Consider the following 27,100-nt stretch of genomic DNA (forward strand, 5'->3'; position numbering starts at 1 on the left):
TTACTGTGCATAATTTATGAATCAAACATCACAGGTATGAGTGTACAGGAAAAAACAGTATATATGTAAACGGTTTGGTGCTATCTGCAACTTCACACATCCATTGGGGGGTTTTGGGGTGCATCCCCCACAGATAAAGGAGGACTAGAATATAATTAGAAGTTGACACTACTTTTTCAAAAAGTCTGACAGCAAAGGAAAAAGAAGTTAGTAGCTTGAAGAAAGTTAAAAGAGAGAATTTTTACTTATGCTGTGTTGTGGGTATTTGGATAAGCAAGACTTGATGAAAGCCAAGTCACCAAATAGCAAAGGAGGTGAAAGCAGAGTTGAGGTAGGGTGGTTAAGAATAAAAATGTTTGGTTGGCTCAGTGGTAGAGCATCGGTCCGGCATATGGAAGTCCTGGGTTTGATTCCTGGCCAGGGCACATAGGAGAAGTGCCCATCTGCTTCTCCACCCCTCCCCCTCTCCTTCCTCTCTGTCTCTCTCTTCCCCTCCCGCAGCCAAGGCTCCATTGGAGCAAAGTTGGCCCCAGCGCTGAGGATGGCTCCACGGCCTCCGCCTCAGGTGCTAGAATGGCTCTCGTTGCAACAGAGCAATGCCCCAGATGGGCCGAGCTTCACCCCCTGGTGGGCATGCTGGGTGGATCAATGTCGGGGCATGAGAGAGTCTGTCTCTCTGCCTCCCTGTTTCTCACTTCAGAAAAATACAACAAAAAAAAGAATGAAACTGTTTGTGCAGCAACAATGAGTACTCATTAAACAATAGGACTAATGAAGGTATCTTCAGAGATTAAGAACATCAATTCTGTATTAAGACCATTAGGCTTATTTACTTCAACACTGGCTTCTAAAGTACAGCTACTATTTTTTTTAAATTAATTTTCCCCCATTGATTGAGAGAAAAAGAGGAAGGGAGAGAGGGGGTCTGAGGGAGAAGGAGAGAGAGAGAGAGAGAGAGAGAAGCATCAACTCAATGTTTCACTTTGTTGTGCACTTATTGGTTGCTTCTCACATGTTCCTTGACTGGGGATTGAACACATAACCTCAGCACACCAGGAAGGTGCTCCATCCACTGAACCACCTGGCCAGGATAGTGTAGCTATTTTTCAAGCCCCAAAAATGTACTTTAGTACTGACCTAGCAATTCCACTTAACGAGTCAAAGATTCAAATATATGGTGATAGAAAATTACTTGACTTTGGGTGATGGGTACACAATGCAATCAACAGTTCAAATGTTACAGAGATGTTCACTGGAAACTGATGTACTCTTAACTTATCAATGTTATCTAAATAAACTTAATTTAAAAATTGAAAAATTTTAAAAAAAGTCAAAGATTTAACAGCATGGATAATAAAATGGTATTAATAACAACAAAAAACTGGAAACAGCCTGACCAGTGGTGGTAGCACAGTGGACAGAGTGCTGACCTGAGACACTTGAGGTCCGAGGTTCAAAATCCCAGGGTCACCTGAGTTGAGCACAGGTTCATCAGCTTAAGCGTGGGGTCACCAGCTTGAGTGCAGGATCATCTATCTACCTGATCCTAAGGTCACTGGGTTGAGCAAGGGGTCACTGGCTCAGCTTTGTTGAGGACCGAAAAATCCACAGGGTTTTTAGAGTTTGGATTTCTGGGGGACAGAGGTGTGGGGAACTGGCTTAAGCTGACAGTCTGCCCAACTCCCCACCTCAGTTGCAAAAAGCTAAGCCCTTCCCCACACCTCCATGTTAGCTGTGATGCTCGTTCTGCCCCCCATGTTCCCCAGAAGGAAAGACTGGCTTCTTGTGTTTGTTGATGTATGCTGGGGGTTTTCTACACTTGGTGGAATTCTTGGGTTGCCTTGGAAACTGTAATCAGAAAAGATCTTATTGATTTGCTCATGTCCCACTTTGCCCTGTAAATAAAGGAAGATGTGGTTTTTGAGGGCAGCCATGTTTTCTGCTAGGCAATCTGTTTCTGCCAGCAGTAATCACAGAGCCCTCCAGACCCCATCTTTTATTCTTTAATTTTTTAAGTGTATTTTTCTTAATTCTGCACCGTTCTCACTCGGGACCTGAATATACTAGTCATGCAGGTTCGCGACACAGCTTGAGACTCCCCTCCCCCATCAAGGCGTATATGAGAAGCAATCAATGAACTAAAGTGATACAAGTATGAGTTGATGCTTCTCATCTCTCTCCTTTCTTATCAAAAAACAAAAAACAAAGAACAAAAAGAAGGGAAAAAATATCCACCAGCCCTGGCCGGTTGGCTCAGCGGTAGAGCGTCGGCCTGGCGTGTGGGGGACCCGGGTTTGATTTCCAGCCAGGGCACATAGGAGAAGCACCCATTTGCTTCTCCACACCCCCCCCTCCTTCCTCTCTGTCTCTTTCTTCCCCTCCCGCAGCCAAGGCTCCACTGGAGCAAAGATGGCCCGGGCGCTGGGGATGGCTCTTTGGCCTCTGCCCCAGGCGCTAGAGTGGCTCTGGTCGCCGCAGAGCGACGCCCCGGAGGGGCAAAGCATCGCCCCCTGGTGGGCAGAGCATCGCCCCCGGTGGGTGTGCCCGGTGGATCCCGGTCGGGCGCACGCGGGAGTCTGTCTGTCTCTCCCTGTTTCCAGCTTCAGAAAAATACAAAAAAAAAAAAAATCCACCAATGAGACATCATATAATACTTTGAAGTCATTAAAATTTTGAAAAATGTATGGTATAACAAGTTCATAAGACTATTAAATGAAGAAAGCAGAATCTAAATCAGAACTGCAATATGATCCAATTATAATAAAAAAACAAAAGCATGATAGAAAAAAACTGAAATATGAACACAAAATTTTAGCATTATCTCGGAGGAATTTGTTCACAGATGAACTTCATTTCTTTGATGCACATATTTATAAAAATGAACATAACTTTGCTGCATGTAGTAATTATTTTTTAAGATTTTATTTATTGGTTTTAGAGAGAGGAGGGAGACAGAGGGAGACAGGAAGAGAGAAAGAGAGAGAGAGAGACTGGCGGGAGGAAAAAGAAGCATCAACTCATAGGTAGTTGACTCTCGCATGTGGCTTGACCGGGCAAGCCTGGGTTTTGAACCAGCGACCGCAGTGTTCCAGGTCCATTTTTTACCCACTGCGCCACCACAGGGAGTATTTTCCTTAGGAAAGCTCTCTTGGGCTATAGTTTGGGAGAAGGCTGTCAGGACAGTAGAACAACAATGGAATGCCTACAGAAAGAGGCACTAAGGATCGGGTAAACAGTATAGAAAACAAAAGCATAAAGATGACAAAGATAAATTTTCATCTAATTAAATTTTATCTTAACACTGACCAATAAACCATTCCCACAAGAGTGAACTTTCTTTAACTCTTCCTCTACTGTCCTGTGCCACAGTCCGTAATATTAGTACTAAGAATATAAGCTATTTATTGGTTAAAGTCGCTTTGGGAAACTTACCTACAGATTTTCTATTTTAAAAAATATATTTTGCCCTGGCCGGTTGGCTCAGTGGTAGAGCGTCGGCCTGGCGTGCAAGGGGTCCCGGGTTCGATTCCCAGCCAGGGCACACAGGAGAAGCGCCCATCTGCTTCTCCACCCCTCCTCCTCTCCTTCCTCTTCCTCTCTGTCTCTCTCTTCCCCTCCCGCAGCCGAGGCTCCATTGGAGCAAAGATGGCCCGGGCGCTGGGGATGGCTCCTTGGCCTCTGCCCCAGGCGCTAGAGAGGCTCTGGTCGCAAGGCCCCGGAGGGGCAGAGCATCGCCCCCTGGTTGGCATGCCGGGTGGATCCCGGTCGGGCGCATGCGGGAGTCTGTCTGACTGTCTCTCCCCATTTCCAGCTTTGGAAAAATACAAAAAAAAAACACAAAACAAAATTATATATATATATATATATATATATTATATATATATATATATATATATATATATGGCTATCTTATTAATGAGTCTTGTAAACAAGAGGGTTCCTGGTAGGGAATCCTAGACAACAATGAATTTATAATTCTCAGAATACTGAAAGAACAGTTTCACAGCTTACACATTTTACTTGCAGGTACCTACACTCAGTTGTTCAATTACACTGAAAGTTGTTATAAGGCAGCAGATGGTAACTTTACTATTCTGTCCTCCCTGAGACTCAGCACGTAAATATGGTCAGTTAACTATGGATTTACTGCTACTCTTAAAGCAACGCAACAGAAAATCTATTAAATCTGAATGGTATCACAGAAATAGTTACCTAGGAGTCAACACCAAATCGACTTCCGTGTGAAATTTTTTATAAATTAAATGTTAAGGAATAAAACAAACTCCCTGACTAGGCGATGGTACAGTGGATAGAGCGTCAGACTGGGATTGAGGAAGACTCAGGTTCGAGACTCCGAGGTCGCCAGCTTGAGTGCGGGCTCATCTGGTTTGAGCAAAAGCTCACCAGCTTGGACCCAAGGTCGCTGGCTCAAGCAAGAGGTTACTCGGTCTGCTGAAGGCCCACGGTCAGGGCACATATGAGAAAGCAATCAATGAACTAAGGTGTCGCAACAAAAAACTGATGATTGATGCTTCTTATCTCTCTCCATTCCTGTCTGTCCCTATCTATCCCTCTCTCTGACTCTCTCTCTGTCTATGTAAAAAAAAGAAATAAATAAATAAAACAAACTAACTTTTCTATCTATATAATTAAGCCAGAACTGGATCTCTTTAATCATAAAGGAGATTTAGCTGATGACATAAACCATCTTATTACAAATGCTTAAACATAGAAAAACGCTTCAAATATGTTTACAATGCACAAAATCAAAACACTTTCTCAGACAAACAGGGTAAAACTTATTACGTCATTGCTGGGAGCCTCCTGCTCAGGAACCACTTCTCGATGCTGGTTTTGAGAAACGGACGCACTGGCAGAAGAGGTGTTTTTTGGTGAATGGAAGGCAGTGATGAGATGACTCAGAGGAACTGTAACCTAAAAATGATGAAAGTTGATATTAAGTAGTGCATACCACCACAAATGAGTAAATCAAACAAAATCTGGCTTTTGTGAAACCCTGGAAATCTTAAGTCTGTTCAAATACCAGGTTATACACAATCCAAGAGATCTGTTCAAACTAAAATTCTTTGGTATACTTCTGAGGTGTCTGAGCAAAAGACTTCATTATTTATGAGGAAATGTGCTTTATCTTAGAAATTGTATTCAAACATTACCTTACTATTTTGTAGAATGAATGCTTATAAAGCTGAACATATCAGAAGAATCAGGCAGGTTCCTTAAACTTTTGTTTACTTTTCTGAACATTGTGAACATTACTCACTTCTTTTTAAGGCTTATTGTAGAGTATACAAATGTCAATGATATGAAACACCACTGTACCGGAAGAATTAATGTATTAACTTTAGTAATGTACTGAAGCTAAATGACTGAAGCTTTAGGAGTGCATAGGAGCCACATTTTTTTTTTTTTTTTTTTACAGAGACAGAGAGAGTCAGAGAGAGGGACAGATAAGGACAGACAGGGAGAGAGATGAGAGGCATCAATTCTTTGTTGCAACCTTAGTTGTTTACTGATTTCTTTCTCATATGTGCCTTACCAGGGGACTACAGCACAGCAAGTGAAACTTTGCTCAAGCCAGTGACCCTGCGCTCAAGCTGGCAACCTCGGGGCTTCAAACCTGGGTCCTCCACATCCCAGTCCAACGCTCTATCCATTGCGCCACTGCCTGGTCAGGCACCACAATAATTTTTATGACATTTTGAAGTAAATTAAATAAATATATATGTGTGTGTGTATATATATATGTATGTGTGTGTATATATATATATATGTACTGCTCACAGAAATCGAGGTATTTTATAGCATCATATTCATTTTGAAGTATCCCCTGATTTTTGTGAGCAGTATATTTTGTGTGAGACAGACAGACAGACAGACAGACAGGAAGGGAGAAAAATGAGAAGCATCATCTCATAGTTGAGGCACCTTATTCATTGATTGTTTTCTCATACATGCCTTGATGGTGGGGGGGCTCTAGCTGATACATGGCCCTTGCTCAAGCCAGTGACCATGTCTATGATTCCATGCTCAAGCTGCCATTCCCACACTCAAGCTGGGTGAGCCCAACACTCAAGCCAGCGACCTTGGGGGTTTCAAACCTAGGTCTCAGCATCTCAGACCTACGCTCTATCCACTGCACCACTGCCTGGTCAGTTTGAATTAAATATTTTTGAACATGCTTCTTTAACAGCCAGTGTTATATTTTTCAGATGCACAAAGCTCAGTGATTACTTTCAACTAAATTATTATCTAATTCACATATACTATATGTCATGCAAGCTGCAATTTCCCTGTCAAAATTACTGGCTGACAAATTTATACCTGTTTCTTCAGCTATACCTTTTGATACTTAGAATTTTTAAATTTCTGTAGATTTTGTAGAATGTAATGTGTTCACTGCCTTTGTGATGTAGCAGATAACCCTACAATTTGTATGTAAACTTAATGATTGGACTTTCAATATAGTATTCATATAAAGCAATAAACACTAATGTTATGGGGGGAAAAAGAGAGAAAGAGAGAGCTATGCAGATGGCTACTACTTTTCCTGAACGTGCAGATGTCCGGGAGATGCCAAGCTGTGAACTAGGGCTAGCTGCCACTAATGCTGGGCCTGGGGCCACAGTGAAAGAGGCATGGAGCACACCAGGCCAGGTGTTGCTTGTTTGGGGTTTGTGAACCTTAAGAAATTTTAGGCAAGACAGCAGCATGCATCAAGACAAGCCATGTGTATGGAAAAGCCACTGAAAACAGCTTGGGTGGGCCTAAATGTTGGATGGGACAGGGTCTCAGGAAGTCACCAGAGTGGGATAATAGTGTAAGCCTGATACATGAAGACTTAGACATGGAATCAGCCTGCTGTTTGGTGCGGGGGAGGGGGTGAGCTCAGCAAAGGAACAATGGCCTCTGCCAGCACTCTGTCTGAGGGATAGCTGTCCCTCCAGCATTCACCTTGAAGCCAGAACATTTAATCCCTCCCCTATATGCCTGGCACCTTTCCAGTTGCCACCCCAGCACTCAAGCTCAGCAAGAGTGAGTCTGAGCAAGTTTGAACACAGGCCCTTTAAGAGGACTCTTGGGTGACAGCAGAGGAAGGGCAGAGTGAGAGAACTCCTTGACTTCTCTCCCCTTGAAATTTGAATGATCTGAATAGCTGCAACAGGAAATAAACCCCCACCCAGCTCCACACACAGGCGGGCTAATGGAGGATGGGGGAGAATGAGGACACAGTCCTGCAGCCAAGAGCTCATCCATAGATAGGGCTCTGGAGAGGGGAGGAATCTGGCTGTCGGGGTTCCGTACCAGGAAGAGTGGAGAGTCAGTGGGAGCTCTCACAATGAGAACAGCAACTAAATGCTGGAACCTGGGCAGGGGAAGCAGCTCTGGGACACTGCTTGTTCACCTGCGGTCTGCCCACAGCCTGCACCCTAGCAGAGAAACGGAGACACAAAACCACACAATCCCTCAGCCTCTCACAACTTGCCTCCCTTCACCCTTGGTATTGGGGTGCAAAGTACATTAGCGGCATACCCAAGAACTAATACTGAAGAACCACTGTTTCCCCTGAGCAAAGAGATTACTGTATGTCTGGTTCTCAATCAGGGCGCAGGGAAGTACACACAGAGGCCCAAGGTCGCCACTGCTGGAACAAAGAAGGCAGCTAGGTTACCCCGACCCAGCTGACCCCAGTTAAAAGTTGCAATTCAGCCCTGGCCGGTTGGCTCAGAGGTAGAGCGTCGGCCTAGCGTGCGGAGGACCCGGGTTCGATTTCCAGCCAGGGCACACAGGAGAAGCGCCCATTTGCTTCTCCACCCCTCCGCCGCGCTTTCCCTCTCTGTCTCTCTCTTCCCCTCCCGCAGCCAAGGCTCCATTGGAGCAAAGATGGCCCGGGCGCTGGGGATGGCTCTGTGGCCTCTGCCCCAGGCGCTAGAGTGGCTCTGGTCGCAACATGGCGACGCCCAGGATGGGCAGAGCATCGCCCCCTGGTGGGCAGAGCGTCACCCCTGGTGGGCGTGCCGGGTGGATCCCGGTCAGGCGCATGCGGGAGTCTGTCTGACTGTCTCTCCCTGTTTCCAGCTTCAGAAAAATGAAAAAAATAAAAATAAAAAAAAAAGTTGCAATTCAGCGTTACCTGTTGAAAGATAATAGAAAGATCTCTTGGAAGTTATCTGCTATAAAAGCTACTGATACCAATGCCTAGACCAGGGGTAGTCAACCTTTTTATACCTACCGCCCACTTTTGTATCTGTTAGTAGTAAAATTTTCTAACCGCCCACCGGTTCCACGGTAATGGTGAAAGTTACTTATAAAGTAGGGAAGTAACTTTACTTTATAAAATTTACAAGGCAGAGTTACAGCAAGTTAAAGCATATAATAATAATTACTTACCAAGTACTTTATGTCTGATTTTTGCTGTTTGGCAGAATAACTCTTTATAAAACAACTTACTATAGTTAAATCTATCTTTTTATTTATACTTTGGTTGCTCCACTACCGCCCCCCATGGAAGCTGGAACGCCCATTAGTGGGCGGTGGGGACCAGGTTGACTACCACTGGTCTAGACAGAGGAGGAGCCCATCAAGTACCACGAATTACCAAGGGGGTGATGCAGTTCAGAAAGAAAATTAAAAATATCTGTCAAGCAAGCCAATGTGTTTCCAGTGTGAAGCAAGTGTGCTTAGGTTTGCTCAGTTGTATTTCACATTGGTGCAGGGCAGCGCCCTCTGTATGGCCTATGGAAGGCTGCATGCAGGTGCTTGCCCTCAGGGCGGCATATTGCAAACTGCAGACTGCCTGCAACAGTAGGGAGGGGCGACTGTTTGCTACTGTCTGCCAGATAAGGGCTATTTCCACCGGGCCTATTTTGCTGGGGAGAGCTGAGGTTGGTGGGGGCCTGAGAGTCTGGGGGGAGAGTTTGGAGAATGAGCAGGGGTTGTGGAACTGGAGACCAAGTAGGGGCTTGGGAGCTCTGTTGAGGTTGGTGGACGCTGAGAGAGAGAAATAAGTGGCATTCCCTGCCTGTTTGCTTGTCCACCCTTACGAGCCTCCAATAAGTGGAATGGCCCACCATTTTCTGGCTCCACAGTTTTTTTATCATCTTCCTGAATCCAACGTGAACCTTCATGGCCAGGGCTGTGGCCCCTGGCCTTACAAAATCCAAAAAGCAAACTTAAACACATGGAAAGATGGGAATATAAACAAAAGAGAATTCAAAATTATAGTTCCGAAAATAGTCAACAAAGTGTGAGAAAACAGGCAATTTAATTCATTCAGAAAACAAATTAATAAACAAAAAGAGTATTTTACCAAAGAGACTGAAACTTTAAAAAAGAACCAAACAAAAATTCTGGAGATGAAGAAGTCAATAAATGAGATTAAGAATGAACTAGTGTGGGCCAAATAAGTTTGCAAATATGATGTATATATTTGCTCGCTCATAGTTTGCATTGGGTATGGGGGACAGGCTGTAAGCAGGCAGGATCCTTAGGCTTAGTTTTAAGACTAAGCTTTTCCCTACACCCTTGACTGTTGCATGATGTGAGGTGGTGCACTCTTATGAGAAAAGCCATCATGCCTCAGATGAGTGGCTTTGTATCAGAGACTTCCTTGTTTGTGTACTGGCTTAAAGGCTTTAATTTCTACACTATAAAATGCAGCAGACCGGGGGCTCACTCACTCTCGGTTCCTGCATTGCAGAAGCCTCCCTGACCCCTTGCCCTCTATGGAAAAGCAGGTTTTCTGCTTTTCCCTTGGCTTCTCTTGTGACTTGCCTGTCTTGGTGAGACACCAATAAACAGAATGGCCCATCATCCTCTGCCTCTGCCATTTCTATACGGTCTACCAGAATCCAATGAGAACCTGCATGTGCATGGCCACGATGGTGGTGGCTGCGGCCCCTGGCCATACAACCGGCGTAGTTTGTGGCAGGATTCTAAGATCGATATGGAGCTGCCACCCTTGAGGTGTGTGGTAGAGGACTGGCTGCTGTTCTGGCTCCCCACAGCTATCCTTTTAGGGGCTGTGGGCTGCGTGTTTTTTACTCAAGGGTGATAGATACATAAATTCCAAACTGCTCTCTTGCTGTTACGCTTATCTGTCAGACCTCACCCTTACTGGACTATCGCCCCTGAGACAGAGGAATTCCAAAAAGTTGACAACCCGCCCCAAGGAGGGGCTTCGGACATACCAGGACTTTTGGTTCAACACCCACATGCTCGAAGCCCCCCAAGGAGGAACATTCCGGACATACCAGGACTTTTGCCTCAGTATCCCCTCAGGCTCTCCCAAACACTATATAACTGGCCCCTAGTCTGTAACCGGTGCTCTTCTCCCCCGGGAGAAGTGCCCGGCAGGGTTCCTTTCTTCCTTTCAATAATAAAGCCTGTTACTCTGGTCTTTCAGACTCCCATGGATTCCAACAAAGGGGAAACCAGGAGTTCTGTGGAAGAGGCTGCCCGAGACCTGCAAACCGAGCAGTAGAAGGAGCTGGAGCAAACGTGAGAGAAACAGATGCTGACCCTGGAGCTGGAGCAACCACCAGAGGAGGACGACCAGGTTCGCAAGATTCACTTGGAAATGGAGCAGACACCGGAGAAGGAATCACAGGTTCGTGAGTTGCAGATTGCCCTGAATGTTGTGGAGAGCCAGCAGCAGTGGGAGGCGGGGGCCGGGGCTTCAAGACCTGTGGAGCAGAAAGTGGCAGCAGCTTGGGACTTGAGCCTGGCAGCGGGAGCTGGTATTTTCAGTTCTTCTTTGGGGGATGAGGAGAATCAGGCTGGAGTTGCGATCCGCAGTCTCCAGAAGGTGAGAGCCCAGCAGCAAGGAGTATAGGAGTATTTACTATGCCAGGGGTCCCCAAACTACGGCCCGCGGGCTGCATTTGGCCCCCTGAGGCCATTTATCTGGCCCCCGCCGCACTTCCGGAAGGGGCACCTCTTTCATTGGTGGTCAGTAAGAGGAGCACATTGACCATCTCATTAGCCAAAAGCAGGCCCATAGTTCCCATTGAAATACTGGTCAGTTTGTTGATTTAAATTTACTTGTTCTTTTTTTAAATATTTTATTTGTTCCCATTTTGTTTTTTACTTTAAAATAAGATATGTGCAGTGTGCATAGGGATTTGCTCATAGTTTTTTTTTATAGTCTGGCCCTCCAACGGTCCAAGTGACAGTGAACTGGCTCCCTGTGTAAAAAGTTTGGGGACCCCTGTACTATGCCCTGGTAGGTCTGTGATTTGGGAACATAGGGGTGGACGCCATCATGCTCTCTGGAGCAGAGATGGAAATGCTGACTACCATTGCCACCTGCTCCTCTTTGGGACAGTGTAAGACCTGCCAGGACAGCAGGGAAGAGGGGGGTGGCTGAGGCCCCAAGTGTGTGGACTGATTCCTGGACTATGACCAGAATGGGCACTGGCTCCTTTGTTGGATGGACTTACGGATTTTGGACAATGTGAAATACCCTGATTGGGGGCGGGGAGGGTTTACTGGAGGCCCTCCTGCCCCGGGAAGCTTTTCAAACAAGAAGTCCAAGGACATTGTGCGCTTTTGGCAAAGTGCTCAGAGACTAGTGAAGAGTATCTTTGTAACTGTTGAAATTGTATGATTTGTCATGTTGTAATTTGTGTAATGTGCCTAATTTCCTGGTGCAGGAATACCTGTGCTTTAGATTGTAAGTGAGCAAAAGGGGTGGAATATGGGTCAAATAAGTTTGCAAATATGATGTCTGCTCGCTTATAGTTTGCATTGGGTGTGAGGAAAGGCTGTAAGCAGGCAGGGTCCTTACAGCCTAAGGCTTAGTTTTAAGACTAAACCTTTCCCTCACCCTTGACTGTTGCATGATGTGGGTGGTGCACTCTTATGAGGAATCCCATTTATGCCTCAGATAAGTGGCTTTGTATCAGAGACTTCCTTGTTTGTGTACTGGCTTAAAGGCTTTAATTTCTACACTATAAAATAAGGAGACCAGGGGAGCGTGGTGCGCTCTCTTGCTCGCGCTCCCTCTCTCGGTTCCTGAAATTAGCATTGCTGAGGGAGAAGCCAGTTTGTGCAAAGTTTGTGCAGAGAGAAGGAGATGGGGAACAGAGGTGAATAAGGCAGGTGAGCTAGAAACCTTTGAGTCAGTGGCTTTGGGAGCCCTGAATGGAAAGGGAAGTGTTTTCCCACTGTGTGAATTTCTGGCCCACGGGGTGCAAGGTAGGATTAAAGCTAATGACCCACCAGTTCTTGGCTCCGTTGTTTCATTACTGTCTGTCCAAATCAAATGAGAACCTGCACAGGCCAGGCAGCTGTGATGGCCGCGGCCACTGGCCAAACAACTAGCAATACTGATCTAAGATGACGATGGACTAGGCAGACAACCATTCCACTTGCCTCTTCCCAGACCAAACTGGAGTTGTAACTAGTTTAAGAACAATCGTCCTGAAAAACCAACTCTAGGCTAAATGAAGAAGAGTCAATAACCAAGGATTCACAGAAGGAACCACATCGAGACTGGTAGAAGTGCAGAGACACGAAAAGGGCTGCCACTGCTCCCAGAAGCCAGCAGCTGTGGAGAAGTTCGCCCTGAGAGGTGTGGGTCCTAAGTCCCAGGCTGGACACTCCAGCCTAGAACACATGAGCCCAGAAGTTTTGGGGACCGAAATATAAACAGAGTCTTTTTACAATCTGGATATCTTGGGGACAGAGGTGTTGGGCCTCACCCCCCACCTCACCTGCCTAGGTAACAAAGAGCTACATCTGATTCTCGCTTGTCCGACCCACGTTCTCCGGAAGAGTCTGGAAGCTAGTTTCTTACTGGTTTAAAGTCAGATTTGAATAGTATGGTGGGGGTTGTCTTTGAGTTGTCTTGGAAACAATTGATTTGCTAATGGACCATGTTTTTTTTTCCTGAATAAAGACTGATGTGCTTCTGGGGGCTGTGATGTTACCTCTGAGGAACAGTAGAGACTGTTCTCCATGCCATCCTCCCGAACCTATCTGTATGTATATATCTTTAAGTCTCTATCATTTATTCAATTTCATACCTATTCCCGTTCAAAGATCCTGTAATAGACTCGTCGTGGCTAGACCACGACACAGAAGAGATGCCCACACAGCATTTGGCAGTAAAAAGAGGCAAGGCTTCTGTCTGCAAGAAAGAGATGAGACATCTCGGAGATGCGAGCACCCTCTTAAAAGGGCCAATGCAGAAAATCTTGTTCACAGTCACTTACCCTGGGCTCTGGCAGAGGGACGGCTGAAAGAAACAGAGTTGCATGAGGAAAATATGAAATTGATGGCCCGGGGAGTGACATGGTGGAGGATGGCCACCAGAATCCCTGTGCCGAATCAGTCTCTAATACTGCAGTTGCCATCCTTCTTGGGTGGAGCAGTTTCCTCCTTGTGGCATGAGCAGCCTGGGGGACAGCAACTGCCCCACCCTCGGGAATCTCTCTGATACCAACCTATGGAGATTGGACCCTTGCTGAGAAGTAAGCCAGGGAACAGGGTGCTGAAAAGACTCAGAGGGTGACAGTGACCCAGTTGTCTGGCATTGAAATTAGAGCTTTCCCCCCACTTTCCTGAAAATATGACTGGTCCTTCCGCCCCATGGGAGATTCAGTAGAAACTGTCTGGACTGTAGGCAGACCACATCTCTGGGTTTCAGAGGCCACATCTACTGGACTCCTTGTGGCTCCATTCTACTGAGGTTTGTGAAAAAATTCAGTACAATCACCTGGGGCCTGGGGTCAGAGCCACACCTACCACCATTCCTGATGCCTAAACATGGCTCCAGCCATGTTTCAGGGGCCAAACCTAACAAGCAACCAGAAGGCAGAGGCAGCAGGGGGCAGTTCTCAGGGAACTCTGTTGAGTCTTTTGCTGACTTGCCTCCAGGGCCGGGGCTGGCAAAAGCCAGCATAGGGGTGTAGCTCGGTCCTTCCATGTGCAACTAAGCACAGCAGAGGCAGCCACAAACCATGGATTGCTTACAAGGTTGCTGACGGCCAGTCACAGTCAGTGTCTTACACTGGTCTGCACCAGGTTGCCTCCTAAGAGGCCTAGAACCAACACATACTACAGACAACACTGGAGAAAAGACCCAACGAGCATTACTAGCAGCATACCAAAGGACAGCTCGGCAAGCACCAAACTCAGGGAGGTCAATTCCACTCTCTGTGGTCAACACCTGCATAGCAGCACACACACAGTGGACAAAGTAGAGACTCAAAGCCTGCCCAAGTCCCAGATTCCTTGTCCCACTGGATAATTTCCACAGGCAGAAGGGAGAGGCTGAGAGCTCAGACATCCAAAGTGTGAGTTCTCTGGAGCATATTGGAAAGACTGGTCAAGGGACTTAACACCTTCAGGAGGAAGGGTCCCAGTCAGCCCAGTGGAAGACTCTCTCCATCTTCCTCCCTGAGACCAGGGGATCCTCAGCTGAAACAACTTCTGCAGAGGAGTCAATTGGCCCCATCCAGCATGAACCTGCTGCCCACCTCTCTGGGGAGAAATAGAACTGAGTGTCCAGCAGTAGCTAAGGGATTTGTCTTTCATTTGTCTCAAGAAAATTTTTTATTTATTCCTTGACTTCTTGCCACTCCTGGCCTGAAGTGTTTTAATTGAGAAGTCTGATGTCAACCTTATGGGGTTCCCTTGTAGGTAATTAATTGCTTTTCTCTTGCTTTTAGGATTCTTTGTCTCTCGTATTTGGCATTTTAATTATGTTTCTTGGTGTGGGCCTCTGGGTTCATCTTTAATGGGACTTCTGTGCTTCTTGAACTTATGTGACTTTTTACTTCATCAGGTTAGGGAATTTTTCAGCTATGACTTTTTCAAACGAGTTCTGTATCCCTTGATCCTTCACTTCTCCTTCAGGTAACTTCTATGCTGCGGATGTTGTTCTGCTTCATGTTGTCACAAAGGTGTCAAGAGTTTCTTCAGCCTTCTTGAGTGTTTCTTTTTGATGCTCTGCTTTTGCATTTATGTTTATCTTGTCCTCTAAATTGCTGATTCAGTCATCTTCCGCTTTACCCAACCTGCTGTTGATTCCTTCAAGTGCATTCTTCATTTCAGAATTTTCATTTTACTGTCTCTTAAGTTTTCATTGTGATTTTCCTGCTGGATTCCTCCTTTGGGCTTGCTGATTGTGTGGCTAGTTGAGTCTAGCTTTGGTGTGGTCAATCACCACTGATTGTGTTGGTTTTGGGTCATTTTGGGTGGAATTTGGATATAGGTTGATGTCAGATGTTGTTTTTAGCCCACCATAGACTACCTGTCTGTACCTACCACTGTCTTCACTTTCTGTGCCTGTGTGTGTGTGGAAGGGGCCAACCTGTGTATAAGCATCAGCTTGCTTAGAGCTCACAGCAGCTCCATAAAAGGGCTCTGGTTCCTTAAGATTTGCCTCCACTTTTCAGGCACTTCACCTCCTCTTGCAGCTGCCTGGTCCTCTCACAGAGTCTTCTGTTGGAAGACTGGAGTGTGGGCTCAGACTGGCCTCACCTCATCAACCCCTCCACAGGTTGCAAGCTTGTTGGGTTAGTCAGCTGAGTTCAGGATGACAACATTAGCAGACCCCCTAGTTTGGGGGTCTCTTCATCAGGAGCTCAATATGGGGGAAGTGGCCCCTACTACAGAGCCTAATCTATGGGACACAGCAAAAGCAGTCCTGAGACGGAAGTTAATAGCATTACACGCATACCTTAGAAACAAGAAAATTCTTGAATAAACAATCTAACCTAGCACATAAAACAACTAGAAAAATAACATCAAACAAAGACCAGAGGAAGTAGAAGGAAGGAAATAATAAAAATCAAAGGTTAAAAAAATTACAAAAGAGCAATGAAACCAAGAGCTGTTTCTTTTCAAAGGTAAACATGATTAACGAATCTTTAACCAGACTCATCAAGGAAAAAAAAGAGAGGACCCAAATAAAATCAGAAATGAAAGAGAAGCAAGAACAGACATCACAGAAATACAAAGGATTGTCAGAAAATACTGTGAAGAACTATATGCCAAAAAATTGGACAACCTGGGGGATATGAACAAATTCCTAAAAATACAAATTTCAAGACTGAATCTGGAATTTTATCAAACATTGAAATTAGAAACTCCAAAAAATTCAAGAGGAAGGTAGACTTCCAAACTCATTTTACAAGGCATGCAATATCCTAATTCCAAAACCAGGTAAAGACACTACAAAGAAAGAACACTATAGGCTAATATTTCTGCTGAACACAAATGCCAAAATTCTCAACAAGATATTAGCAAACTGGACCCAACAATCCATTTAAAAGATCATACATCGTGATTAAGAGGGATTTATTCTGGGGAGGCAAGGCTAGTATAATATTTGCAAATCAATAAACGTGATTCCTCACATAAACAAAATGAAGGAGCCCTGGCTGGTGAATAGAGCACTGGCCTGGCATATAGATCTCCCAGGTATGATTTCTGGTCAGGGTACAAAGGAGAATTGACCATCTGCCTGTCTCCTCCTCTCCCTCCCCCTTCTGCAGTCAGTGGATCGACTGGTTTGAGTGTGGTCCGGGGCGCTGAGGATGGCTCGGTTGATCTGAGCACGTTAGTCTCAGGCGTTAAAAATAGCTAAGGACTGGAGCATTGGCCCCAGACAGGGCTGCCAGGTGGATCCCAGTTGGGACACATGTGGAAGTCTATCTCTCTCCTCTCCTCTCACTTAAAAAAGATTAAAAAAATTACATGATCACATCAATAGGTACAAAAGAGGCTTTTGATCAAATCCAGCCCCCATTGCCTCATCCATGGTGGTGCAGTGAATAGAATATTGAACTGGGACACTGAGGTTCCAAGTTTGAAAAACAGAGGTATATGGGCTTAAGTGTGGGCTTATCTGGCTTGAGGGCAGGTTCACCATCTTGAGCATGGGATTATCAAAATGACTTAATGATTTTATGGTTGCAGGCTTGAGGCAAAGATCACTGGCTTGAGCAAGGGGTCACTAGCTCAGCTGGAGCTGCCCCATCAGGCATGTATGAGAAGCAATCAGTTAAAAACTAAAGAGGCCTGACCTGCGGTGGCACAGTGGATAAAGTGTCAACCTGGAATGCTGAGGTTGCCAGTTCAAAACCCTGCACTTGCCTGGTCAAGGCACATATGGGAGTTGATGCTTCCAGCTCCTCCCCCCCTTTCTCTCTCTCCTCTCTAAAATGAATCAGTTTTTTAAAAAGTTAATAAAAAAAACAACTAAAGAGATGCAACTGAGTTGGTGCTTCTCCTCTCTCTCCCTTCCCTCTCTCTTTCTTGCTAAAAAGAAAGAAAAAGAAAAAAAATCCAGCACCCATTTATGATCAAAACTCTCAGCTACGTGGAGATAGAGGGAACATACCTCAACATAATAAAGGCCTATAGCCAACATCATATTTGATGAGCAAAAATTAAATGCAATCCCCTTAACATCAGGGATAAGACCAGGGTGTTGCACTTCACCACTTGTTTTCAACAAAGTACTGAAGTCCTAGCCACAGCAATCAGACAAGAAATAAAAGGCATTCAAATAGAAAAGGAAAAAAAGAAGTAAAATTGTCATTTGTTGACAACATGATACTGTACTGTACACAGAAAACCCTAAAGTCTCTGCCAAACTAGTGGACCTGATAAATGAATTCACCAGAGTGGCATAATGTACAATTAATATTCAGAAACCAGTGGCACTTTTATATACCAATAACAACATGATACTCTACTGTACACAGAGTCTGTGTCAAACTAGTAGACCTGATAAATGAATTCACCAAAGTGACATGATATACAATTAATATTCAGAAACCAGTGGCATTTTTATATATCAAAAATGAACTGTCAGAGAGAAAAATTAAGAAAACTCCCATTTAGCCCTGGCCGGTTGGCTCAGTGGTAGAGCGTCGGCCTGGCGTGCGGAGGTCCTGGGTTCGATTCCCGCCAGGGCACACAGGAGAAGTGACCATCTGCTTCTCCACCCCTCCCCCTCTCCTTCCTCTCTGTCTCTCTCTTCCCCTCCCACAGCCGAGGCTCCATTGGAGCAAAAGATGGCCTGGGCGCTGGGGATGGCTCCTTGGCCTCTGCCCCAGGCACTAGAGTGGCTCTGGTCGCAACAGAGCGACGCCCCGGAGGGGCAGAGCATCGCCCCCTGGTGGGCAGAGCATCGCCCCCTGGTGGGCGTGCCGGGTGGATCCCGGTCGGGCACATGCGGGAGTCTGTCTGTCTCTCCCCGTTTCTAGCTTCAGAAAAATACAAAAAAAATAAAAAATAAAAAATAAAGAAAACTCCCATTTACTATTGGAACAACAAAAAATAAAGGTAAAAGACATACTTGGAAAATTATGACATTGAAAAAAGAAATTGAGGAAGATACTAAAAAGAGGAAGCCATGTTCAAGTATAGGAAGAATTAATATCCTGATATTAAGCTATACTAGAAGGGCACTGTAATCAAAACAGCTTAGTACTGGCATAAGAACAGGCATACAAGCCTGACATGTGGTGCAGTGGATAAAATGTCAACCTGGAACACTGAGCGTGGGTTTGAAACCCCAGGCTGTGGGAGTTGATGCTTCCTGCTCCTCCCCTCTCTTTCTCTCTCTCTCTCTCCCTCTCCCTTCTCTAACCCTTTGAATAGTGAGATTTTTCATGCTTGCTGACTCCAGGGAGTTGTTTTCTTGTGGGTTTTTTTTTAATAAAATTAGTAACAGTTACAGTTTTATTAAAGTCGTGTTTGTTTGATAAACAATTTATAGAAACAAGAACATACATTTGCCTTTTTATAATGTTGCCTTACACATTTTTTAAATAAAAATTTTTGTTATCTGAATGATCAGCAGGCTTGAGGACGTACAGAAACGTTCATACTACTCAAAAGGCTAAAATGAATAAGTAATATCATAAAATAAAAAAAAGAACAGGCATACAGATCAATGAAATAGATGAGAGAATCCAGAAATAAACCCACACCTTTTTGGTCAATTAATATTTGTCAAATTTGACAAATATTTAGGCAAGAGTATGCAATGAAGTTAAAACAGTCTCTTCAATAAATGGTACTCGGAAAAACAGGACAGGTACGTGCAAAAAAAATCAAACTAAACCATCAATTTACACCATTCACAAAAACAAACTAAAAATGTATACAAGACTTAAGTGTAAACTGAGAAACCATAAAAATCTTACAAGAAAAAATAGGCAGTAGACTCACAGAATTCTCTCAATTTTTTTTGCCAATATATCTTTTTGCCAAAATATCTTGGGCAAGGGAAATAAAGGACAAAATAAACAAACGGGACAGTTTCAAACTAAAAAAAGCTTTTGCACAGCAAGACACCATTAACAAAATAAAAAGACAACCCACTCTACAGAGAATATATTCACTGACATGTCTGATAAGAGGTTAATAACTAAAATCTATAAAAACTATAAATTCAGCCCTGGCCTATTGGCTCAGTGGTAGAGTGTTGGCCCAGCATGTGGATGTCCTGGGTTTGAGTTCTGGTCAGGGTACACAGGAGAAGCAACCCTTCTCTAGCCCTCCCTTTCCCTTCTCTCTCTTTCTCTCTCTCTCTCTCTGCCCTCTCCTGCAGCCATGGCTGAATTGGTTCGAGCAAGTTGGTCCTGGCTGCTGAGGATGGCTCCGTGGATACTGTGGAGGCCGCAGGTACTAATATTAGCCCCGTTACCAAGCAACATCCCTAGATGGAAAGAGCACTGCCCTGTAGAGGGCTTGCTGGGTGGATTCCAGTGGGGCACATGCTGGAGTCTGTCTCTTTGTCACCCCTCCTTTCACTTAAAAAAGAAAAAAAATGTATAAACTCAACACCAGGCAGACAAACAATCCAATTAAAAAATTGGTAAAGCTGGCCCTGGTGGTTGGCTTAGCAGTGAAGCGTCGGCCCGGTTTATGGAAGTCCCAGGTTCGATTCCTAGTCAGGACACACAGAAGAAGCGCACTTCTGCTTCTCTACCCTTCCCCCTCTCCTTTCTCTCTCTCTCTTCCCTTCCTGCAGCCTAAGGCTCCATTGGAGCAGAGTTGGCCTGGGCACTGAGGATGGCTCCATGGCCTCCCCCTTAGGCGCTAGAATGGCTCCCGTTGCAGCAGAGCAGTGCCCCACTGGGCCTGAGGATCGCCCCCTGGTGGGCATGCTGGGTGGATCCCGGGCGGGCCCACGCGGGAGTCTGTCTGTCTGCCTCCCCATTCTCACTTTGGAAAAAAAAAAATAGAGGGTTAAAGGCTTGGCCTGACGTGTGGTAGTGCAGTGGATAAAAGTGTTGACCTGGAACGCTGAGGTCACCAGTTCAAAACCCTGGGCTTGCTGCTCAAGGCACATATGGGAGTTGATGCTTCCTGCTCCTCCCTCCGTCTCTCTCTCTCTCTCTCTCTCTTTCTCTAAAATGAATTTTTAAAAAATGGGTAAAAGACCTGAACAGACACTTCTCCAAAGAGAACAAATAAATAACCAACAGGCATATGAAAAAACGTTCAGTGTTACTCATCAGAGAAATGCAAATTAAAACCTCAATGAGGTATCACCTCACACCTGCCAGAACGGCTCTTATTAACAAATGAACAAACAGGTGACTAACCAGGTAGTGACGCAATGGATAGAGCATCAGACTAGGATACAGAAGACCCAGGTTTGAAACCCTGAGGTCACCAGCTTCACCGCGGGCTCATCTGATTTGAGAAAGGCTCACTGGCTTAAGCCTATGGCTGCTGGCTTGAGCAAGGGGTTACTCAGTCTGCTGCAGCCCCCGGGGCAAGGCACATATAAGAAAGCAGTCAATGAACAGCTAAGGTGCCGCAACAAAGAATTAATGCTTCTCATCTCTCTCACTTCCTGTCTGTCTGTCTGTCTGTCCCTCTCTCTGTCTCTCTCTGTCTCTGTCACCAAAAAAAAAAAAAAAATCTTTTTGGTACACTGTGGTTGCTGGTTCAAAACTCTGGGCTTGCCTGGTCAAGGCACACATGGGAGTTGATGCTTCCTGCTCCTTCCCCCTTCTCTCTCTCTTTCTCCTCTCTGAAATTAATAAATAAAATATAAAATTTAAAAAATTCTTTTAATTGTAAAATATTAAACAAACCAGCAAGCACAGCCAATAGAGCTGATCCAATGTAGGAAATAATCAGTGATATTGAGGATAGAAACCTCAAGATGATGCAAAGGAGAGACTCAAGAATTAAAAAAGAAAAAACAAACAAACATAGAACACACAAAAGAGCTCTAGGAGAATCATCGGACTCCATCAGAAAGAGCATCACAAGAATAATAGAGGCCCTGTCTGGTTGGCTCAGTGGTAGAGCACTGGCCTGGCGTGTGGAAGTCCCTGTTTCCATTCCTGGTCAGGGCACACAGGAGAGGCGACCATCGGCTTCACCACTCTCCCTTCACTTTCTCCCCCAACCCCACAGCAATGGCTCAAATGGTTTCCCAGGCACTGAGGATGGCTCCATGGCTTCACCTCAGGTGCTAAAATAGCTCAGTTGTGGAGCAGCAGTCCCAGATGGGCAAAGCATTGCCTGGTAGGGGGTTTGCTGGGTGGATCCCAGGGCACATGCAGGAGTCTGTTTCTCTGCCTCCCCACCTCTCACTTAGTAAGTAAATAAGTAAATAAGTAAATAAATAAATAAGAATAAAACGCATAGCAGAAAAGACAGGGAGAAGAAAATGGAGAACCTATTCAAATAAATAATGGATGAAAACTTCCCAAACCTATGGAAAGAGCTAGATCCTCAAATCCAAGAAGGATACAGAACACCCAGTTACCTCCAATACAAAGAGGCCTTAACCAAGGCACACTGTATTAAAACTATCAAAAATGACGGACAAAAAAAGAATCCTCAAGGCAGCCAGGGAAAAGAAGAAACATATAAAGGAAAGCCTACTAAGTTATCATCAGACTTCACAGTAGAAACTCTGCAAGCCAGAAGAGAGTGTAACTAAGCATCCAAAGTACTAAAAGAGAGGAATTACTAGCTAATAATATTATATCCAACAAAGTCATCCTTTAAATATGAAGAAAAGATTTTTCCAGACATACAGAAGGGAATTTATCACCAAAAAAACCCTCACTGCAGGAAATACTCAGGGGGTTATTCTACCTGAAACAAAGAACAAAACTACGTTTTATGTAAGATCTTCAAGAAACTTACAAAAGAAACTAGGATAATCTGGGACAACAAAAACATAAAGGGGGAGGAGGTAAAGTTCTTAATTAGCAAAGGATGGAGTATTCATAAGACAAAGGACTACTGTATATATGAAACTTTTTCTCAATAACCTCATGGTATCCACCCACCAAAAAAACAAACAAACAAAAAACATGAGATACATAGCTTGAAAAGAGAGAAAACAGGGAAGTAGTATGGAATACCATCAAACAAAAGCAACAGACAGAAACACAAAAGAAAAGAACCAAAGGAGTGCCTGGCCAGGCGGTGACGCAGTGATTGGAGTGTCGGACTGGGATGCGGAGGACTCAGGTTTGACACTGCAAGGTAACTAGCATGAGAGCGGACTCATCTGGTTTGAGCAAAGTTTACCAGCTTGGACCCAAGGTCGCTGGCTTGAGCAAGGGGTTACTCTGTCTGCTGAAGGCCCGTGGTCAAGTCACATATGAGAAAGCAATCAATGAACAACTAAAGTGTCGCAATGAAAAACTGATGATTGATGCTTCTCATCTCTCTAGTTCCTGTCTCTGTCCGTCCCTATCTATCCCTCTATGTCTCTGTAAAAAAAAAAACGAACCAAAGGAGTCACAGAGCTACCAGAAAATAAATGTCTATACGAAATCCTCACACATCACTGGGAAGCAAAATTTTTGTTGCATCCACAAAAACACTTGTTCTTACCTAATTCAAGTGTGCTGATCTCAAATCTGACATTAGTCTTTCTCGTAAGCTACAGGTTTTTTGCAATTCAAGATTTTAGGTTTTCATCTTATTGTAAAATTTTCAACATTTAGTTTAACATAATGAAGTAGAATGTCTTCTTGGGCATCATCTTTGTGAAAATATAATAATTTATATAATGCAGTAAATACACTAATATACTAAAAGATAGGATTGAATCAGAATTTGTCTACAATTTCAAAATAGAACATATTAAAACACTTATTTTAATCATAAAATTTGCACATAACTTATTTAAATTCTATTCAGGCAAAAATTTGCATTTGTAGCTCTTGCATTTGTGTACTTGTAAAGGATAATCTGTTTTATGCTCCAGCAGTAGTCTGCTCATCACTAACAGCTCCAAGATTTTCAGGAAATTTATCAAGATGACTGTTCAAAGTGAATCTTAACGCTCATGTTACATCCAATGTCGCGGAAAGCCAACAGCATCCTTTGAACCAGAAGTTCATAGTTTTCTGCTTTTTTGTTGCCAAGAAAGTTCTTTTTAACTGCCACAAAAGACTGTCATGCTGCTTTCTCCTTCTTATTCATCTTCCTGGCATATTCTTCGTCACATACGGGGGTTCAAATTTGAGGTCCATCAAATACACCTGCTTCTATCTTCTTGAAAGACAAGGCAGGAAAAGCAGAAATAATATGTTGAAAGCATTCACTTTCTCTATTCAAAGCCTGAACAAACTGCTCCATTAAGCCAAGTTTGATGTGAAGTGAGGGAAAAATGATCCTGTCTCGATTAACTACAGGTTCATTCACAATATTTTGCATCCCTACTTCCAGAGCTTCACGTTTCAGCCACTCCTTCTGTGTCCAGTGTTTGTCCCAAGCTCGGCTGTCCCACAAACACAGAAAGCAAGGATACTTCATGAAACCTCTCTGTTTTCCTAGCAGGAAATTTACTATTTTAAGATCCACACAAATGATCCAGTTATGCTCCTCATACTTCAGAAAGTCGAGGACAATTTTTATGTCATTCTTACTAAGTCATTCAATTCAGGTTGGCTAAACTGCTAAGGGGTTAATGACTGCTTGGCATCAGAAGAAGATCCTTCAGATTATACAACCATTTCCTCATGTATCTTATCAAAATAAACTTCATCACCACGTTCACTTTCTTCATCCTTAGAAGAAATAAAACCATTGAAAACTGGAACCGGGAGTGTCTCAGAGTGTGGGATAGGTTGTATTGCTGAAGGAATATTAGGATATGCAATCATATACCGTTTTTTCTTGCCGATGCCCTTTGTATGGATCAGACAGAAGTAAGTCACTGCTATGGTCCTTAGGTTCAGGCCAAACCATGAGAATACCAAAAGGCATTAGCATTTCCTCACAATTATGACACACAATATGAGGAGCCCAATTCTTGTCTTGATCGCAAGGGGAACTTGAAAATAGGCAATATATGCACGTGTCACAAATGATGAAATATTGATGTTGAAGTGTGTAACAACCACATATGTCGGGAGCCAATCCACTAATGCTGGCTAACAAGGTCACAGAAGGAGAAGATCCACAACTGCTGGTTGACAAAGAAACAGCAGAAGAAGACCAATGACTGCTGGTTGATAAAAGTCACCGCAGTGAAGACGAATAGCTGTGGGTTGACAAAGTCACCGCAGAGGAAAGGCACAACGATACTTCCCCCTTTGACCTTTTGAATTAATCTGGCCTTATATCCCCCCTTTCTTGGGTGTGTGCTATTATTTGTGGCACAGGGATGATAGTACCGTGCTTTCCCTGTAGATTCATAGTAATTTCTTTGGAAATGAGACAGAAGGTGTAAGTCCCACAGAAAAGCCTGTAAGCCCCTTGAACTGGGTTCATAAACATAAGAGGCTGGTCATGATATCCCTCATAAAGGGTTAAGTTTGTAGGAGAATTTCTTCTTATTAATCATGTTAGAAAGAATAAAGTTAGAACTTAACTAGTGTATAAATATAGTTAATAAATAAAGTTTAACTAGATATTAGAATCTTAGGTAAAGTGGAGTGGAGTGGCCTGTTGCGTGGCCTTGGATAGGAGTGCAGCTGGCAAGTAAAGAATGTTTTGTTAAAAGACTTGTTTTGTCACTGAAGGCAGTTGCTGGGCTTTTCTCAGTAAAACATTCTCATGAAATTTTTGTATTTTCCAAGAATAAGGAGAGGAATGTAGTGGGATTCATAGCAGCAATAGCAATTAATGCCTTCTGATATTATGTTGCTACTAGCTAACTGACTCTATGTATCTTTAAGTCAGTTTCTTAAATAGCAAGCCTTTTGTAGTCTTGTGAAGAAAGAATTAGGACACTACATGAACTCAAGGCTATTTGCCTGAGCAAGCGGTGGTCCTTTGCTAGTCCTTGATAATTTCGACTGCTATCTCTTTCTGCGCCCTTGACTCACAACAACAGTAAAATAGGGTTATTAATTAGTACTTATCTTTTAGAAGTTTGTACCGATAGTTATTACTATTCAAGTTATTGTATAACTGTACTTTGAATGACTTACCACTTGATTTGTAGCTTATAGATATGAATTAACTGTTATCTGGAAATATGTAACCATAGTAAAACTAAAACAATGATGTATTCAAAATACCATGTGATTGTAACTTAGTGTGTGTGCATAAAAAGTAAAGTTAGACCAGCCATTGGCAGAGATGCCTGGCAGTAAATGCTAACTAGAGAACAAAGAGAAAGAAAAGAATTCGGCTCTCTCACTCGATTTTGCCGACGCCGTCTCTTCCTGTGGGACCCCTGGATTTTCCCCCGGGGCTGGACGCCGGCACACATATATAACAGAAGGTGTCAGGACTTTTCTTACATTTACGCCTACTCGAAGAAGCCGTTATTCAATCTTAAAATAAAAGGGTGTTCTTATCAGATAATAATTTTTTACATTTAAAAACAACTACAATTATGTAAAAGTGATGTTTGTAAAACATTAATTGCCTTGTGGTTATGTTCAATCCAAGAGTCATTGCCCTTTAACTCCAATTGAAAAACCAATGCATGTCATTAACTGTAACAAAAAGAAATTAAAATTGCATAAAAACTAGAGCATGCACCAAAAAATGGATTTCAGATTTGGAATCAGCGATGCAGAAATATATAGAAACAGTTCTAAAACCTCATGCAACAGAAAATGAAAATAAAATGTTCCCCAGTGTAATTACTCTAAATGTAAATGACTAAACTCACCCGTAAGGAAGCGAAAAGAAGTAGATGGAATCAAAAAACAAAACCAACCATATCTAAGCTGCAAAGACAAAGTTAGATTCAAAGTGAAAGGGTAGAAAACGATTCTCCAATCAAATAACATCCAAAGAAAAGGCGTGGCCATACTTATATCAGACAAACTGGATTTCCAGACAACAAAAGCAACGAGAGAGAGAGAGAGAGAGAGAGAGAGAGAGGACTTTAATATATGTGCACCGAGTCACGGAGCACTGAATATAAAACAACTAACAACAGAACTAAAAAGAGAAACAGACAAAAACGTAATCATAGTCAGGGACCTTAATATTCCATTAACAGCTCTAGATAGAGCATCCATACAGAAAATCAATAAAGAAGTATCAGCCTTATGTGACACACATTAGACCAAGTGGATATAATTGACATTTACAGATGCCTTCATTCCAGAACATCAGATTATACATTCTTCTTCAGTGCACAAGGATAGACCACATGTTGGTCACAAAAATAGCCTCAATAAATTCAAGAGTTGAAATTATACCATGTTCTCTGACCATAATGCTCCAAAATTAGAATTCAACTGCAAAAGAGAAGAGACCCACAGAAATATGGAAATTAACATACTTCTAAAAAATAAGTGGGTCAAAGAAGAAATAAAGCAGAGATCAAAAGATATATAGAGAGAAATGAGAATGATAACACAATATATCAAAACTTCTGGGATGCAGCAAAAGAAGTAATAAAAGGAAAGTTTTTATCATTACAAGTCTATCTCAAGAAACAAAAGAAATCCTAAGTAAACAACCTAACATTACATTTTAACAAACTAGAAAAAAAACTAAGGCAACCCAAGGTCAGGAAAGAAAGGAAATAGTAAAAATTCCAGCAAAACCAAATGAACTAGAGAACAAAAAAACTAAGAACTTTATGATTTCACTCATATGTGGGATATAAAAATGAGACTCAGCCACAGATAATAGTGTGGTGGTAATGGGGGCCAAA

At 43.5% G+C, this 27,100-nt stretch overlaps 1 protein-coding gene across 2 annotated transcripts in view; it reads right to left on the reverse strand.

Annotated features, from left to right (window-relative positions):
- The window catches only part of YME1L1 (YME1 like 1 ATPase), an 85,720-nt gene that overhangs the window by 55,967 nt on the left and 2,653 nt on the right, over positions 1-27,100 (reverse strand). Inside the window, exon 2 of one of the 2 annotated variants that reach the window (XM_066280608.1) lies at positions 4,807-4,935. The exons of the other annotated variant lie outside the window; for it this stretch is intronic. Coding sequence (XP_066136705.1) covers positions 4,807-4,935 — 129 coding nt within the window. The remainder of the gene's footprint in view (positions 1-4,806; positions 4,936-27,100) is intronic. 2 annotated transcript variants of the gene reach the window in all.

The sequence above is a fragment of the Saccopteryx bilineata genome, chromosome 5 (genome assembly GCF_036850765.1).
Source record: "Saccopteryx bilineata isolate mSacBil1 chromosome 5, mSacBil1_pri_phased_curated, whole genome shotgun sequence".
Lineage (NCBI taxonomy): Eukaryota > Metazoa > Chordata > Mammalia > Chiroptera > Emballonuridae > Saccopteryx > Saccopteryx bilineata.